This window comes from Plectropomus leopardus, chromosome 4, assembly GCF_008729295.1.
Source record: "Plectropomus leopardus isolate mb chromosome 4, YSFRI_Pleo_2.0, whole genome shotgun sequence".
Taxonomy (NCBI): Eukaryota; Metazoa; Chordata; class Actinopteri; order Perciformes; family Serranidae; genus Plectropomus; species Plectropomus leopardus.
This window is the reverse complement of record NC_056466.1, coordinates 35493390-35512635: the sequence shown is the minus strand read 5'-3', so window position 1 is coordinate 35512635 and position 19246 is coordinate 35493390. Positions and strand designations below refer to the sequence as shown.

The 19246-nt window shown below is 39.0% G+C and overlaps 1 protein-coding gene across 1 annotated transcript; it reads right to left on the bottom strand.

Moving 5' to 3' along the window:
- Positions 1 to 217: 217 nt before the first annotated feature.
- On the bottom strand, positions 218 to 17376 carry LOC121942525 (rho GDP-dissociation inhibitor 1-like). Its single transcript, XM_042485751.1, has 6 exons — positions 17288 to 17376; positions 9608 to 9796; positions 7780 to 7863; positions 4695 to 4771; positions 4151 to 4214; positions 218 to 1344 (listed from the first exon to the last, which is right to left on the bottom strand). Exons 2-6 carry the CDS (start codon positions 9792 to 9794, stop codon positions 1145 to 1147), a joined length of 612 nt encoding a protein of 203 aa, XP_042341685.1. The 5' UTR covers positions 9795 to 9796; positions 17288 to 17376; the 3' UTR covers positions 218 to 1144.
- Positions 17377 to 19246: the final 1870 nt, after the last annotated feature.

Sequence of the window (19246 nt, the reverse complement as noted above, 5' to 3'; positions counted from 1 at the left end):
ACGTCTGAATTAAGTTTATGACGTGAAACGAGGTAATTAAGCCTTATCAGTCTTTCATGACCGAGAGAAAGTTGAATTTAAAAGGTGTACAGTTGTATTTCTCTGTAAAATAGGTATGAGAATATTACTTTTCTTAACATTTTGTGGGTTTCTATTGTGTATTAATTAGTCCGTAAAGATGAAAGTAGCTTGCCATCGGAGGGTTAGTGCAACAAACTTTTACCATCATTTACAGCATATCCACGTAAAATTTCATTAAGGTATGAAGGTATGAAACATTATATACCGCCCAAGCCTAGTTTACATACTTGATACATAAGGCAGCTTTTCTTTTTTTTTTTACCCACATTTTACTCCCTTTTTACTTTGGCCCCAGTCCCCATTTGAAGGGGAATGGGTGAATACATTTAGGGAAGGGAGAGAGGAGCCGTACAGCAGCTCTGAATGAAATGTTTTTACAAGGCAGGTATTGGTAATTATATCAAAAGACAGCAAGCAAAGAAAGCTGCAGATAGAGAGGTTTTGGGGGGCGGGTGGATGTGGTGGGGCCTGCTATGGACACAGCTGATTAACAGTGATGTGAATACAGTCACATTACACAACCTTTGATACAATTATATATTTAAAAAAAAAAGGCAAACAAAAGTTGATTGTACAGTTGCTTTTCCACATGTACTTCATACTGAGAGAGGAAGACACCATTCAGGAGAGGTGGAAGGCGGGGGTTAATCTCTTCAAGCAGCGAAAAAATCTGGGACAAAATAAAAACAGGTGCTGGGTGTGAGGAAGTAAGGTGCTACATGGCACAGCTTGGTGGGGGTTGGAGTCAGTGAGGATGGTGAACAGAAGTGTGCAACCGATGAAACGTTGGGCAGATAGGGTGGTGCTGGATGGACGGACGGATGAGGTGGGACTGCTGCTACGGATGCTGCTACGGATGCTGACAGAGAGGTGGGAAGGATGCCGGGGTGTTAAGACAGTGAGGTGGTAACGAAGGCATGAAATGCACGACAAGGTAAAAACGAGTAAAAACAAAGAAGGCAGACATGGTGGACGCGGGGTGAGGATGGATGGGGGGAGCGGCTGAGTAACGCACAGAGCTGGGGGAATTGGATTCCCTTGCCCCCAAACACAAAGGCCTCTTTTAGTCTTTCCAGTCTTTCTTGATGTTGAGGTTCCACTCCCAGGACAGGTGGTCATGCTTGTCGTCATCGGTAAACTTGGATTTGATGACATAGTTGCCGCGGGCCATCATGCCTTTAGGAGCCTCCTCCATCGTGGTCAGGAAGTCATATTCAGTGGAACGAGGCCCGTAGCTGCCCACCATGTATTCTGATTTATCAACTGTTAACAGACAGAACAGACATTATGGTCAGAAGGAAACAGGGACTGGATTTAAGAGATTCAATTATGTACACATAAAAATCTATCTATCTACCTACATTCTTATAACCCTGTTTTCAGTTTGCATTTGTGTCTGTCTAACAGTTTTTTTTTAAATAACCCCTGCCATTGCATATTTATATGGTTGTTCGTTCTTTGCTTGTTACCGTTTTATATTGCATCTACTGTCTTGCAAATCAAGTAAAATAACAAAAAAAAAATCACTTAGTCCGTATATGATATCAAACAAAATATGGACAACTGACTTACATAATATATTGTGTATGTTTATAATAGCATCCTACTGCACCTTTACTTTTGTTTTTTACCATGTTTATACCATGTTATTGTATACAATGAAATAAAGGTCTATAACTCTCTTCAATGGAGTATATCACTTCACTGCAAAAAAAGAAAGACTCGCTGCCTGTTGCAGTGTCTTATTTTGATTTGCAGACTTTATTCATTTTTTGTCTTATAATTGTCATTATTAGTACTCAAATGAATATAAATCACTGAATATAAAAACAATTTATCAAAATCAAATACATGTAAATGTTAGTGCGTTAGTTTTTTCGTTTAATTGTATTTGTTTACAGTGCAGACATGCCACATCCAATATAGTGGACACGTTGATGTATCGCAGCAATGAGCCAACACAGTGAATGTAGTCTCTACGTATATACACTATATTACCAAAAGTATTCGCTCACCTGCCTTTACTCATACTATGAACTGAAGTGCCATCCCATTCCTAACCCATAGAGTTCAATATGATGTCGGTCCACCTTTTGCAGCTATTACAGCTTCAACTCTTCTGGGAAGACTGTCCACAAGGTTGAGGAGAGTGTTTATAGGAATTTTTGACCATTCTTCCAAAAGCGCATTGGTGAGGTCACACACTGATGTTGGTCGAGAAGGCCTGGCTCTCAGTCTCCGCTCTAATTCATCCCAAAGGTGTTCTATCGGGTTCAGGTCAGGACTCTGTGCAGGCCAGTCAAGTTCATCCACACCAGACTCTGTCATCCATGTCTTCATGGACCTTGCTTTGTGCACTGGTGCACAGTCATGTTGAAAGAGGAAGGGGCCCGCTCCAAACTGTTCCCACAAGGTTGGGAGCATGGAATTGTCCAAAATGTTTTGGTATCCTGAAGCATTCAAAGTTCCTTTCACTGGAACTAAGGGGCCAAGCCCAGCTCCTGAAAAACAACCCCACACCATAATTCCTCCTCCACCAAATTTCACAGTCGGCACAATGCAGTCTGAAATGTACCGTTCTCCTGGCAACCTCCAAACCCAGACTCGTCCATCAGATTGCCAGATGGAAAAGCGTGATTCATCACTCCAGAGAACGCGTCTCCACTGCTCTAGAGGCCAGTGGCGGCGTGCTTTACACCATTGCATCCAACGCTTTGCATTGCACTTGGTGATGTGTGGCTTGGCTGCAGCTGCTCGGCCATGGAAACCCATTCCATGAAGCTCTCTGCGTACTGTACTTGGGCTAATCTGACGGTCACATGAAGTTTGTAGCTCTGTAGCAATTGACTGTGCAGAAAGTCGGCGACCTCTTTGCACTATGCGCTTCAGGATCCGCTGACCCCTCTCCGTCACTTTACGTGGCCTACCACTTCGTGGCTGAGTTGCTGTTGTTCCCAAACGCTTCCATTTTGTTATAATAGAGCTGACAGTTGACTGTGGAATATTTAGGAGCGAGGAAATTTCACGACTGGATTTGTTGCACAGGTGGCATCCTATGACAGTTCCACGCTGGAATTCACTGAGCTCCTGAGAGCGGCCCATTCTTTCACAAATGTCTTGTTTCACAGTCTGCATGCCTGAGTGCTTGATTTTATACACCTGTGGCCAGGCCAAGTGATTAGGACACCTGATTCTGATCATTTGAATGGGTGAGAGAATACTTTTGGTAATATAGTGTATGTCTTATGTTGGTGATATGACAATGTAACAAACAGAATAGAATGTACAAAGAGAGAGCCAGCTGACCAATCAGAGCAGACTGGGCTTTCAGGAGGCGGGACATAAACTCAGAGTGACTACTTCAGACAGAGGTGCTGCAGCAGAGGGCAGTATGAGACACGTTTTTTTTTTTTAATCATTAAGGCATGTAAACCTATTATAGTAAACCCCCAAAATACAAATATGATCCCAAAATGAGCATAATAGGGCCTCTTCAATATTAAAAAATATTTATGTTATAATATATAAAATGTAATAAACTATAGGCCTATTTTTACAGCACATATTTGGGTTTTTAAATCAGGCCCAAAACGGCTACCATGGGTCGGGCTCAGGGTGGGGCCTGATTTTTTTTTAGACCAGATCTCAGCTCTATGTCACCCACTGCTCACGCATGCAGTTTGTTCCAGGCCTAAGTGGAGACACATCGTCCATCTTTATATACAGTCCAGGAGAGGAAAACACTGACACACTAACATGCATGTAGAGCATGAGTGGTTTCCCACAACAAACGACAGAGGCTCAGATTACAGCACACACGCACACACACACACACACAGAGGGAGTGTGACTTCATTCTCTGCTCAGGATGCCTTTACTCCACTATATCTTTATATGGCAAATAATGCTTTGCAATGTGAAAACAAAATGTCAAAAAGTTGGTGAAATTTACAAACTAGGATTTAAGCTTGATTCCAGACATGGCTGGAACACACCTAATTACTTGTGTTTACAGGATGAACTGGTGTTCTTGTAAGTTTTCAAACAAATCGACAGATTGTTCACTTACTCTTAATTCCTTTCCTGTATGTCTGCTGCACATACTTCAGACCCGAAACAATCTCCCTGTTCACCTGAGGAGACAAACACTGTTAGACACCAGCAGACAGGTTCTGCTCAGGGAAAGAATGGGAATCTACAGAGTATTTCACTGACATATCAAAAGACGCCTCATGACTGTTGCTCGACATTTGTCCAGATACATGGGATCTCTGAGAAGAGCCGGATTTATACTAAATCAATATCATAAATATTCCCATGGCCCCATTATTAATATCAAAATATGCAGTCCAATGCCTTCAACATTAAACTAGCATTTTGTTATCAAGTGGTTTCGTTATTATTTCTGTAAGTTGTGTCTTTACTGACAAAGATGTGCAATGACTTCAACTTTTTTTGATGATCCAAATATTAGAGATCTTTAAATACTACCAACTATGATGTATTGAGACATCACATTGTTATTATGGCAGTGAATAACACAGAGAGACAGGGAACGTGATCATAGTCTGTCTCCATGGAATATGACTATCTCTGTGGACAGCAGCTCTCACCTTAAAGCTGATCTTTATTTTGTACTCAACTCCCTCCTGCAGAATAAACGCCTGTTTCTTAAAGGTCTCCAGGTCTCCTGTTACAAACCAAAGGAGAAAAAAAAACACGATCAATGTTTTCCTCACAACAGCCACAGTGATGCTGATCATGATCATCAGGAGAATGCAGCATACCTTCACTCAGACATACAGAGATTCATTTTCACACAACATTTTCAAGTGAAACATGTTCAGTGTTATGGACCGAGTCACCATCAAGTGCTCTCAATGGACCAAAAAAATGCAAAACTTGTTTTATCTTTGGCTAATGAATTTCCAGCCGTTAGCAACAACAAACTCCAAAATCAGTACTCCTCACTGATGTTGGGACGGGGTTTCAGGGCTTTCACAGGAACGTTAACGACAAAGAGGCTTCTCTGCAGTTTCCAGAACGGAAGTGTTCGCCATCAAATTGCAGAAAGAGTTCTTACAGATACTTCCAAATGTCAGAAGTTTCTGATCCCAAATCTGCATGGCTTTCTCAGTGATGTTCCTAAAGGTCTTCATGTGGTATTTTGGAGGGAGTCTGACAATTTTTTTATCAATACCTGAGTGGTAATATATGCTTAAATTTAGCACTAAAGCTGTGTTACAAATGGTATCAACCCAAAAATTGCTGTAACATCTTATGACACATAATCGAGCATGAGAATGGTAAAGTTAGGCTAAATTTTGGTGATGGCAAAATGGCATGGCCATTTCACAGGAGTCCCTTGACCTCTGACCTCAAGTTTTCTGAATGAAAATGGTTTCTATGGGTACCCATGAGTCTCCCCTTTACAGACACACCCACTTTATGCAGGTTTTTGCTGTCATTTGATTCCTAATTAAGACAATCTGGTAAGAATGGCTTCACCTTGTCAATATGGACAAAACTGTTTTGTAAAGTGAAATAATGGAATTGAAAGCATGCCATTAAAAATGTGATTAAGTGGGGTTAAATTTAGAAATCTTGTGATTTCTTGCTATGAAAATGTTTTTGACAGCCCTAGTTACAATGTTATTAAGTGTGGCCAAAGTTTAAAATAATGATGATAATAACAATATAAGTTAATACCTGTGAAAAAGACATATACCTGCATACGTGCACACACTGACACTCACACAGAGGATTTACACTAAACATGCATGCACACACATGTCCATTTCTATCTTTCATCTTTACCTCCATCTTTCTATACAAGGACTTCTGAGAGGTTTTCTGGCTTATGACAACATATGCGTCCATGTCACAGGGTTCATATTATTTGCTAACAGTGGGTTGTCCAAGTCTGACACCATGGGCCCCCTTAGGCAAAATCAAGACAACAACACTTCCTCATTCCTGTTATAATGCTTCCATGTAGTGAAGTTATGGCAGTGTCTTTGTTTATGATTTTTTTGCAGATTTGTGGAGGTTAATTTGTGGTGGACATAAGATAATGGTATTCCTATCAAGAACATCAGATTTAACTTAGGGACCCAAGTGGGACCCACTTTGACCCAAGTATTATCTGACTCAATGAGCTTTGTGTTACACCCTGTTTTAGAGCCCCTTTAGTTGAGGGGGGCGGCTCACAGTTAGAAAGCCTCTGAGCTAAACCTGGTGCATGACTTTCAAAGCCACAATAGTCCAAATTCAGATGGGCTTCAGCATGCAGAAGCTGCACTGAGTCCTTTACTGGCACTGATCTGACTCACTTACTAAGTTTGGATGACTCATCTGCAGCAGCATCCAACAACTCTGAGAAATATCATAATCATGTGAAACTTGTGATATGAGGACTTTATTGAAGCCTATGGACATCATGAAGGTTTTAGTTAGTTAGTTAGTTAGTTTAGTTATTTTTGCATTAAATCCCAGGAGTGTCAAATTTTTATACTGAGCATCTGTCTCGCTCATCTATATATATGGGGATAGACAGAACTTACAGTATATAACTGTATATACTGTACGTTAAACATATATCATAAAGAAAGATACTGCAAACTATCCACAGAAAGGTCTGACATTTTGCCAATTATCTGTATGGGTATTTTTTTTAATGATGGCTGATAAAATTGAAAATTAAAAAGTGCAGAGAAAGTGTCAGCATTGGAGGACCTTTTACTTTGTAAAACCTCAGGAAAGTAAAATACATTTTGAAAATGACCAATAAATCTATCTTGTATGTTGTATTCCAAATCCTAAATATTAACAGAAATATTGTAAATGCATATTGGTTCCAAAAATCAGTCATCAGTCTCACTGACTACAAATAATTGGTTTTGGCATCAGCCCTGAAAAAGCAATATCAGTCGACTACTAATTCTATGTGCAGGTTGGGCAGTCATTAATCTTTCCTTGGAAGTCAAGTCAAGTCAATTTTATCTATAGAGCCCATTATCACAAAACATGCTTTGCCTCAGAGGGCTCTATAGTGTACGACATCCCTCTGCCACCCCAGGAAAAACTCCAGAAAAAAAGAACCCCTGTAATGGGGGAAAAAACAGGAAGAAACCTCAGGAAGAGCGGCAGAGGATGATGAGGGATCCCTCTTTCAAAGAAAGCAGGAGAACTAAAAGTGATGCATGAAAGCTGGAACAGGACAGAATGTTCTGGATGGAATCAAATCTGGGTCAGCTGAGGCAGGAGCAGCTCCAGAGGCAGGGTCTGAACTGCTCAATGGCTACTGGGAATATCATAAGTACAGTTTTAAAACTCACAAGCCAAACAGTTAAAAAAAAAAAATCTATGTACCTTATTGATGCCTCTCTACCTCTGTATGTAACCAGTGAATCCATACTTGTTTACAGCATGCTCAGCACAGACTCAACCCTTCACACATGGATCTTTAAGTACAGTGATGTTAGATGAAAGTCAGAGTAGGCAGAGTGGGTGCTTGGATCACTGCTGATGCTATATTTGACTGACACAAATGTAGTTGCTGCTCATGACCTCTTTTAATTTGACAACAGTCTGTGAGGATGATCTGAGGGCACCCACACTGCTGACATTAATTACATTTCATGTAATAAGAGGGTAATCTTCATTTCTGCTTCATAACCCAGTCTGAACAGGACTCACCTTGCAGGTCCAGGACCAGCGGACTTGGGGCGCTTTCACAGATCAGAGACATCCGGGTCACTTGGACATTTGAAATACTGGGATCTGAGATTGGGTGAGAGAAACAGATGGTTCAATAAAGACAAAAATACCTGACCAGACAGGACATTTTTGACACTGTTCACACAGCTCCTAATTAAACACCTTTGAGTATTCACCACTGTTTACCACTGATGTGATTGCTTTTTTTCAATTTTATGCCGATTTTTGTTAATTTTCGATTAACCCTTTAAGTATTAAGAAGGATTAAGTTAAAAATCAAGCAAGTAAATGAGCCCTTAAAAAGCTGTAAGAATTTTGTTAATTTGTAAAACATCAGGGAGCTAGTTTTATTCATTCATTATTTATTCACATTTTCTCTTTTAAAAAAAAGTTGCTGTGAACTTGCTGTATATGATGCTGAAAGTCTCAGTTTTGATCAAACATTTGCCATTAAAAAGTTTTGTGTTGCAGTTTGTTATATTCCAGTTACTAAATTTTGACAGTAAGATTTTCATTTCATTAATACATGTCAGTTACCTGCCCCATTAGCTATTAATAATCAGTACTAGCCCTGAAAAAACAGCATCAGTCGACCTGTACTGAAAAATATTCACATTTCAGAGGCTTGAATCAAAGAAATCACAAATTCTTTTTTCTTTAAATATTACTCAAGGTGATTTAACATTTTTAAGACTACTTTGTGATTAAACTTATAGTTGACAGCTAATCAATTCATCATTGTTGCTCTACTTCAAACTGGTCAGAAATTTTTTAGAGTTCAATCTTACAAAGACTGTCCTGGCATTTGTTGTGACAACACTGCTCACAACAGCAGGCTCCAAACACGGCCTGCACGATGCATCCTTTAAGAAACAGCTGTCTGAGTGAGAGGGCTCAGGGGAAGTGAAATCAGGACAGCGCTGCTGTAGTTGGGACAGCCTCTGCATTAATTACACTTACGATTATTCTCAGTCCCACTGAAGCAACTGTGTCTCTTCACTGTGAGAGGGCATGCTAATCTATCAAGAGCTCAACATACTGCTAAATAGTAGGTCAGAGGCTGCCATGAATACATGCACACTGAATACACACTGCTCTGGCTGTCGCACTGAACTAACAGGATGTGAACCTCCAGTCCGCTTTAGACCGCCCTCAATTAATCTAAGTTGCAAACAACATCGCTGACAAGATGTAATCTTATGGTATAATATCAAACTTTCCTTCAAATGTAGAGCTCATTTTGTCAAAACAAATATGCTGTGATACAAACAAACCTTGAACTACTTTTAACTCCCAAATGTCAGCTACAACTCTGATTTAGGGCTGAATGATTATTTATTCACATTAAAAGTTGCACTTTGAAAGAGCTACAATATAATTTGTAAGTCCCGTAAATAGCAGTATGTTAATAAGCTGTAGGATGTAGACAGGTTAAGATGTTGCGTGCTGGTTTTGCCAGCTATAATAAAGACCGTCACCAGGAGATTTACTCACAGCTGTAGTTAATACATGTTAATTCTATTAAAATCTGAATTATTTTGGCTGTTGTGCAGTTAATAGGCTTTCTTCATGTCTTTGTATGTGCTACTTAAATATGGCAGAAGATTGACTTTTCCAAAACTTTCCATACAGAACCATATTTAATTCATTCATTTTTGTTATTGCCATTTTGGTTAATTTTCATATTTTTCTGTTTGTGTGTTTTACATGTTCAAAATATTTGTCTGTCTATCTAATTCTAGAGACATGGATCTATGATCTATGCTCTACAGCTGAGACAAATTCTAACAACCACACACACAATTACCAGATTCAGTGGCCCCAGAGCCAAGCAGGGTTTCCTTATATTTGCGTAGGCTCTCATCATCCTTGTCCATTTCTTGGATCTCTTTCACTGTCTTCTGGGCTGGAGCCTTGTAGTTCACCGGCTCTGGCTCTTCATTTTCGGCGGCAATGGCTGCTAGCTGCTCCGTAGTCACGTCATCCTCCGCCATGTCTGGAGACATAAACAGGTAGGGTTTAGGAAGAAAAAAGGGAAGAAAAATAAGTAGAAAAGAGTTTCTGATGCAAAGCGTGCAGAGAATTCCTCTTGTATTCCTTCTGGAACACTTGGCCTCTTGGGGAAGATGTAAATCACTGAACAAACAGATGACCACAACAGTAATGCAAGTGAGGAATACTGATGGAAAGTGTCCAACCTACTGGATCTCTGGATCTGAAGCTGCTTTGCTGTGCCAAGGTGAGCTTGTGCTGATAAGATGGCTGCAGCAGCTTCTCTTTTCCCTCCTGCTTCTGCTGACCTAACTCTAGCTGCTGTGTGATATCACCTAAACACATTTCTCTGAAATAACATCATCACCACTAGGAAAGTCATGAATGAGGCGTCACGCATCACATGATACAAAGCCGCTCACTGGGGAGGTATGGACCCTCTTAGACCCAGGCATTATGTAGGTCACAGAAAAGGGAGCATGCTCCTTTGGCATGAGGAATATTAACCCACAGGGATGTTTTTCTCACTTCTGGTGCTACTTCCATGCAAGAAGAAGAGTTTAAAGCCTCTGGAAACGTGACTTGAAATAGTAAGACTGCACATATTATATCAAAGTTAAGATAGGATAAGATGATCCTTTATTTATCCCCAGAGGGGAAATTCAAGAAAAAAAAGAAACTGAGTGAAAATTAATGTTTCCAACTATTAGAAAACCAAGTTGAAAACATTTCATTTTGAGGATTTGAGGATATTTCTCCAGACTGTGTGGGCGTGGCAGATCACGTTTTGATTGACACCAACATGGATCCCACCTTTATCGACTGTCTCTCGTCTCCACGATGACAGCCATGGAGCAAAGCAGAGTAGGTGTGGTGCAGCCCATATTGTTCAAGACTGCCATGCTCTGTATAACAGAACAGTACATTCCAACAGTGCTCCCCATTAACAGTCCAGTTTGTGCCAGAGTGCACTCCAGCACTCAGAGTGAGTGTTTCTGAATGCACCCTCTGAACTTTCAGAATCAGAAGATTCTCAAAATAATACAGTTCACTCTGTCACAACTTTAGTATACAGTTAGCATATCGTAGCACATGTGACATGAGCTGAGATGCACCTGTTTGTTATCAAACCTATGAATGCAATGATAAATGGTGGAACTGTAGAGTTAGCTACCGCTGGAGCCATATTATTAATGTATTTTTACTACATTATTGCTTTCCCATTTTCCACAGTCATTGGTGTGGATCTGTGTAATGTTGATTAAAGCCAGGTAACACACAAATACTGCGTGCTGCACATAGGACGTTACATTAGCTGAAGAATGACATCACCACATCTGAAACATTACATCTACAGCATTTAAAGGAGTGTTGAGGGATTTTAATTGGTCATGTTAAATTAGTATCAACAGACAACTGACTTTGAATTTTTGATTGGCTTCATCCATATTCTGAGATATGGATCAGCGATAACCACGCCCAAATCAACCCAGCTTCAGAAAACTGTGAAAAAATTAAAATGACAATATTTCAGATTTGGATTGAGGCTAATGCCTGATAATTTTTTATACTTTTTATTATGCATGTAAGACCCTAAATTACACACTAATAAAGTTTTTGGTGATTTGGGTTCCCAGAGGCTTTAACAAGTGGCTTTAAACGGCATGCAATGCAGTATATCTAAATTATATATATATAGGGCTGAAATGATTCCTCGAATAATTCGAGTAACTTGATTACAAAAAATGATCGAGGAATTTTCTCTGCCTCGAGGAATCGTTTAATTTTGCCAGCTCAAAGCATGGTATTCCGCCCCGACTACTTTTAATGCGGCACAACGCGCTGACGTCACGCACGTAAAGGAAGAAGAAAGAGGCGGCGGATATGTTTGGTTTTAACCATGGATGTAGAGGTAACGACGAAGAAGGCGACGAAAGCGAAGAGAAAGGCACAAAGAAAAGGCAGAAAATGTCAAAAGTGTGGGAGCATTTCAAGCTGGACACCAAGGCGAACACTGCTGCGTGTATTCACTGTAAGACAGCGCTTGCATACCACAACAGTACGTCTTCAATGCTGCAGCATCTCCACCGAAGGCCCCCTGTTTACTCCGAGAGCGGAGGACCGTCACCCGAGACAAGGCAAAATGAAGTTAACGTAGCGCTAATTAATGAGATTAACGTTACTGTACCTTGCTAACATAATGTTAGCCCTGCGGAGGGCTAGGTTTCTATTAATTATGACTACTGTCGATGCGTGGCTAACGTGCCTTTCATACAGGCTTTATTTAATCTGTAAAAACACAGCGCTGTAGAGGGATGGGGGTGGAAAATAAAAACATAATAAAGCTAACTGGGTAGTTAAAAAAGGAAACCAATGGTTCATTGTTAGGTGAAATGTCTTATTGTCCTATGTATATTTATAATTGCTCTTTAACTAAAAAATATGTTTTATCCGATTACTCGATTAATTGATCTAATTTTCAGTAGAATACTCGATGACTAAAATATTCGATAGCTGCAGCCCTAATATATATATTCCCCAGTTGCATGCCTGCCTGATTTAAAAAAGAAAAAAAAATCCTGAAATGCAAACACAAGATTACTTTTAGGCACATAAAACATTCAATTCCTATCAGGAAATTAAGTCTCAAAGCAAAAATCCACAGGTTACATTAAAGCATATATAATGGGCTTAAATTTCATTGTGACAGTTCATATTCTTACGTATGTGTTTATTATGTATTTCCCTAATGACAAGGTCATACCTTGGTGAGAAGGTTAATGCTGGACAAAACCCCTCTACTGAAACTTAAGTAACAAAAGCAAAAAGAGCTTTATACCAAAAGACCTGACATTCACATTGAGGCCATCCCACCAGCAGAACTACATAAGCCTTGAAAAGAGACATTTGAAATATTATGTCCACTCTGTTCTTTTAAGTTACATTCTCCTACACCACCCCAGTACTGGTTGTTAATCTTTAATCACTAAAAGCTACAGCTGCTAACTTTTATCAAAATTACTTTTTGTTATGTTTACTGGAACTGTTACTGTATCCACACAGCTGTACATGAGACAGATAGTGTCAGAGAAAAAAACATATTCCTCTGAACAAAAACAACCAATCAAAGTCTAAGAGTCTCAAACACAGCTTTTAGTCATATCAATTACTTTTCATGAAATGGCAAACTAGGCAGCACTGATCAAATATGAATCTAGATTCTGTTACTGCAGGGTTTTCCACATATTCGTTTACTTGTGGTGGGCCACTACAATTACAACACCTGCCTCCACAAACATATTTCATACGGCTATTAAAATATACACAGCATGTGTTTATTAATGACACCACACCCACAAAGCACTGAGCTGACTGTTGTCCCCACAGACCATGGTTGTCACTGACAGAGCAGCTTAATACCAGGTGCAGTGAAAGTGAAAGTTAACCATTCATTGTACTGATTCTAGAAATTTGCATTCACTCGCTCTGCACTGCGCTTCTCCTCTCATCCATTAATCTGATCAGCTCTTAACAAGTCAACTGATCAGTTGACCACACCACAACTCAAATTCAAAAGGAGTTCACGGTCCTGCAAAAATGTCACATTTTAGAGAGAGGGCACAGAATGATCAAAAAAGGGACACGCACACAGGGACACGGGACAGTTTCAGCAAATACAACATGTTACTTTTATAAAAGTAATCACCTTTAGCTTTAAGTGCATCAATTTTATTACTAATAGTAACGACAGTACCATGTTGGGCTCTTCCGTCCAGAGGAGAACTGTAAATAATGGTTCTGTGCACAACATAAATTTGCAGTAATGTGGAAAAACAAGCAGAGAGAATTAAGGATGTAAACTGTGCAATGAGTCTAATCCCTCTCTGTTGTGCCAAATATGTGGCTATTCAGCTGGCCTCAACAAATGGCACTGAAAACCTGTCACGCAAACAAACCAGACATTTCACGTTCAACTACAGCTGATTCATTAATCCATTAAACTATTGGTCGAGCAACAGAAAACTGTTAACCATTTTGATGATCAATTTTTCATTTATGTCTTTTTTTAAGTAAAAATGCTAAACAATCTGTGCCAGTCAACTGGAGATTTGCTGCTTTTCTCTATACTATATTAGAAATGTGTGATCCCCAGGAAGAGTTGGATGTTTTGTTAATCATAAGTAATGTAAATGTAATGACTAAGTGGGTTCTACATAATAGTAAACTTAACATCTTTGGGTTCACACAGGGTTTTAGAAAATTGTGATATGCCTTTTGACGGATAAATGATCAGCAGATTAGTTAATTATGAAAATAGTTGTTAGTGATTCATGAATCTTTAAGCCATTTTTAAAGAAGAATTCCCCCAAAAGTAGGGTTGCAGCGATATAGCGGTTTAAAGGTATACCATGGTATTAAAGTTGGCGGATATTGAATCATGTGTATTTGCTATGAAATTGGAAAAAAAATGCTATCAGGTTGGGAATCTTTCCTGCACATACATATCTCCCTTTTCCCTTCAACTGCCTTTTCACACACACTTCATTGAAAAAGTTGTCTCAAGTTTCAATAACAATAATGTAATTGTTCAACCAAAAAAAAAAACCACTTCTGTCATCATTCATTTAAAGCTTATTGTAACTGATAATGGTAATACTAATTGTGTAATACCGTATGCCCTGATACCGTAAAAAACCATGATATTCTCAGAGATGATTACCAGACCATGAAAATATCAAACTGAAGCAACCCTAACCAATAGTCACTCAAATGTGAGCAGTCTATTTAAAAAAAAAACAAAAAAAAAAAAAAAACTATTTTCGGACAAAACGATTTAATGATTGATGAAGAGAGTGACCTCTAGTTGCAGACATGCATTTAGCTCTGAAGAAACTTAACTGTGTGTTACAGTTGCAAACCAGTAACAGTGCTTTAATACCTACTAGACATCAGTTTACATTACACAACAGCAGCAACCACTGAGGGATTTAAATGCTCTCAGCTGGTGCCCTCAAACACAGAGCTCAGTTAAGTGTGTGGACTTGACTGAGAAAGTTTGAGGCCACGATAGCAGCTGCACAACCAACTGTATATTACAAATTACAAATGTAATTACTTTTGGACTTTGGAAATTTAAAAATAAGGGGGCGAAAACAGCTGTGAAGTATTTTATATTTTGAGTTACAATTACTCACAACAATCCTGTAAACATCTATAAAGCCAGTTTTGATTAACACTATACAGATTCCTCCTTCTGGTTTGAAGTGAGAATCTCTGAACAAACCTCCAGAGTCTTTGACCTGCCCAAACTAGCAACCGTCAGAGGAATGTCTGCATGCAGTAAAGGAACGAACACTGCCAACTGAGGAGTTAAGGTCTGCAGTCATGTAAACGTGCCTGAGCAGGGTCCAAAACACGCTGAAAAATATGTCCTCTCCTCTTCTTTAATACTCCATCACAAATTCTGGTACCTGACGGAACCAAAAATAAGTATCTGAAGGAGCATCTGTGTAATATCAAACTCAAATGAAACCTCGACTAGTTGCACAGATTTTTCTATGATCAAATTTTCTTTAAATGAGATGCATTTTATAATAAATATTAATACAATAAATTTGAATACAGTTTATCAGTGGTGCCTTTTGATAATAAGAATGTGACTGCAGAGATCTTTCAACCTTTATAGAAATGACTGTGTAGACAGGATGGGTGGGTCATAAAACAAAACACTGCCACAAAGGAGTCTAGACTCTTTTGAATGAACCTTTCTTTTGATCTCAAAATGCACCCTGCTGTTTTTGCACAACTAAATTTGATTTATGCAAGAGACAACACTTGGATTAAGGCTGTTTGTGATGACAGGGGAGGTGCTGGTGGGGGAGGGGGCTTCAGAGTGAATGCATTATGTAACTGCTGGGATTAAACTCTGTTACTCTGGTGAAAAATCAAGAAGGTCCTCTTCCCTTCACTTTCAGTGGAAGGACTTCATGTACATTACTGCAGTGGGAGGAAGTTGATCTTGATGAGAGATGTCTATGGTCTTTATTTTTTTTAGCATACCCCTCTGAATTCCTCAGAGGAAGTATGATTTATTGATCGACTTATTCAGCTTCATCTTGTTTGCCTTGTTTCTACAGTTCAAAAAGTCAATACTTGAGGAGTTTATCATAACTAATGTAATAGGCCTCGTTATTAGCACTGTCATAAAAAACATCAACATGAGAAAATTTCAGGATTGCATTGTAATCCAATGTGCCCTTCGAAACTTGAGAAAATTAGCTTGATTTCTTTTAAAAACATGGGTAGAAGGAAATAAGCAATGAAAGAATTGGCCCAAAAATTAGCAAGAAATTGGTTACAAGAAAATCCCATTACTTGTTTTCTAACTCAAAATATTTTCTTTAACTTTATGTGTTTAGCCATTTTATGTTTATTTGTTTTGTTTTAGATATCTGGGTTTTGAGGTATCCAAAAAACATGTGCTGCCACCCCTCGCACAGTGGAGGTGAATGGTGCTGACAGCATCGAAAACACAAAACTGCAGCAGAAACAATGTCCTAAATATTTTGAAGAGGTAATAATCTCAACAGGTTTCAGAGGGTTAACAGCTCAGGATGACAAGACACAAAGCTAGAAAGTCAAATCCACATACACGGAGGAAATGCACAGGAAGCTGGACTCTCGCTGGAGTTTACCTCTTCTGTCTGGCCTAGCCTTCTACTGTTTAAATCTATTTTTGCATTAAACAATAACCTGCAGGTAGCAGCACTACCTATCGTGTCATTTCGGTCCCTGTTGGACTAATACAAAGAAGACATGTCAATTAATAAAGCCTTATATGTAAATAATATAAACAAAAAAATGTTTTGCCATTGTAATAAATGTGTTACTTCAGTTTTCACGAGTACGATTTTTTTTTTAACAAATCACAGCATTTAGAAGTCGGTGTTAATGACCAATAATGGAAGAAACGTGATAACGTGATTATGTCCTTTTGCCGAGGCCAATGAAAAGAAACCTCCACAAGAATGTCAGTCGAGATAGCTGTCAAGAGGCTAACCGCAGCTGCCACAGCGCTAACACGGTGCATGTCATGTCTGTGGTAGCTAGCTAACAGTGCCGCTGTGGACTGATATCTTTTTAGAAAACCGACATCTTTTTTAACAGTGCAACCGGCGGCGGCAACCTGCTCGCCACAATTAAAGTTAACGAGCCAGTGAGATTAAATAAATTATACTTAACAATAGGGCCTCAACTTTTCTTGGCGCCGACCCTCTCATACAGGGTGTGACTGAAGAAAGAGACAAGATGCTAGCTGGTTCGCCGGGAACAATTCAGCCAAGCTAACCGGAGCCTGCGGCTACCGTTAGCCGGACAAGTTGTCATCAGTTAACGGAGCGCAGGAGTGAAATGAAAGCGGTTTCAGCGATGTCCGCCGGTTGGGGTTACTCCAGAGGAGATGTTTTTAGCTGCCTTTGGTAGTGAGGAGACGTACCTTTATATTTGATGCAGTAGTGATTTCAGGTGCCGTTGCAGTAAGTGCGTTCGTTGCTCTGCGCTCCCGTGCAAGTATGGCGAACAAGGGAACGGCGCCGCCCCGCGCGCGAGTTTTCCTTTTCCTAAGACGGCGAAGGAACGACCCAACCTACTCGCGTACTGATTGGCTTATCTTTTTATTCTTTTCCCAATTCTGACCAATGTTATTCGCCATGCTTAAATTCAACCAATCAAACCAACGAATCTCAGTGGTATTAGCCAATTATAGTAGAGTAAGGCGGGTCATGCTTTTGCCATCCTTGGAAAAAATGTTGCTTCCGGCAACAGGTCCGCGCACCATGCCGCGCACGCTGCACACCAGTGACGTGCAGCGCGGTGCCGCGCGCCACCCAAAACCATGTTTCATTGATTTTTTTGCATATAGGCTTAGTTTATACAAAGAAAATTGTGGAATTCTTCCATTAACTCCATGAATACTCGGATAGTTTTTTTCGGTTTCATTTTTTTAGTATTGGACACCACCAATCTTTGACCTAATTAGAGAGTATGTGTTTTATTCAGTCCTCACACATAAAACAATAAGCAACAGTACAGCTCAACAGTCTTAAGTAGTGATTGAAAAGGCTCAGGCAGAAATAAAAGCTTATATAAGCCTGTTTTCCGTTCTTAACAATTTAAGCTACCCTCCAAGAATAAAAAAATAAACATAGAAAAATCATTCTGACTTGAGCCCTCAAAAATAGCTTTGAACACCATTCTTTAGAAAAAATTTTTACAAATGCTGAAAATTAACCCCGAAAATACAAAAACATCTCCTTTTAATCTTTTTTTAAAAGCTTTTTGCATGGTAAACTTATAAATACCTCTTAAATCATGTTTTCTATCCTGTACTAAAAATATCTGTACAGAGACTGGGAATGACTGTTTTTTTCTCTGAACATTATTTGGATTATTTTCAAATATATCGATTCATGGTTTGGGAATTGAAAAACTTATGCAGTAATGTGACAGTAATCAGACTTATTTATGATGCATATGGCTCTTTTTTGTAGCAAGACTAATGAATTTGTAGTTGTTTTAGAGGGCGAATCCCAAAATTCCATACAATTAGACATATAAAGAGGTATAAATGAAAAACAGATTATACAAAATAAATAAATTATACAACACCTTATACTTTATAATATGCCCAGATTTAAACAGGGATCTTCTGCAACATCACTTTAAATATATAAATCTATTTTTCCTCAACATTTTTACCGTAGTTTTTTTTTTAAAACAAATAATAATCCCCCAAAGCTAGTTACCAAGTCATTTTCTTGTAATCTTTTACTACTTCTTTGCAATTTATGGGACATTTCTTCCCAAGTTGCTCATTATGTTTTTCCTGTTTTCGAAAGAAATCAAATCAATTTTCTCAGGTTCAGAGGTTTAAATGCTTATGAAAGGCATCTGAACACAGCACAGGAAAACCGATGTCAATTCAGCTGTTAAAGGTTTAATATCAATTAATTATCAATCATCAATGATCAATTACAACACCTAAAAACGGTGTCTCAAAAACTCTTTCAACATCGCAGTATTTAGGATTAGAGAACCTACGATTAATGTTCTTAGAAAAGAATCTTAAATAATGGTTAGATTTGTTTATCAAATGTGACCTCAGACATAATAACGGAATCCTCCACTTAGAAATGAAAATCTGCAACAGCTGGAATGACCACCTGCCTGTGACGGCTGTTGCAAGCCAATTAAGTGAATGCCACTGTGTAACAGACATTAATCTTCTCTTCTTGTGTCACACTGTGTTGGCATCGTTTACCATGATCCCATAATAGTTTTGTCCCAGCTGACATCTAAATAATAGGGGTCGTTAGATTATCGGGGCCGATATCTGTCATTTTGCCGATTATCTGTATCAGCGTTTTATTTCAATCATCGTCAATAAATTTTAATA

Bases quoted from the DNA above. Each gene is read 5' to 3' on its own strand.
- LOC121942525 (XM_042485751.1), bottom strand. From the start codon at position 9,794: ATGGCGGAGGATGACGTGACTACGGAGCAGCTAGCAGCCATTGCCGCC. The intron at 4,215-4,694 runs GTGAGAGCTGCT...TTGTCTCCTCAG, and splicing joins AAATAAAGATCAGCTTTAAG to GTGAACAGGGAGATTGTTTC. The intron at 1,345-4,150 runs GTAAGTGAACAA...GTCTGTTAACAG, and splicing joins ATACAGGAAAGGAATTAAGA to TTGATAAATCAGAATACATG.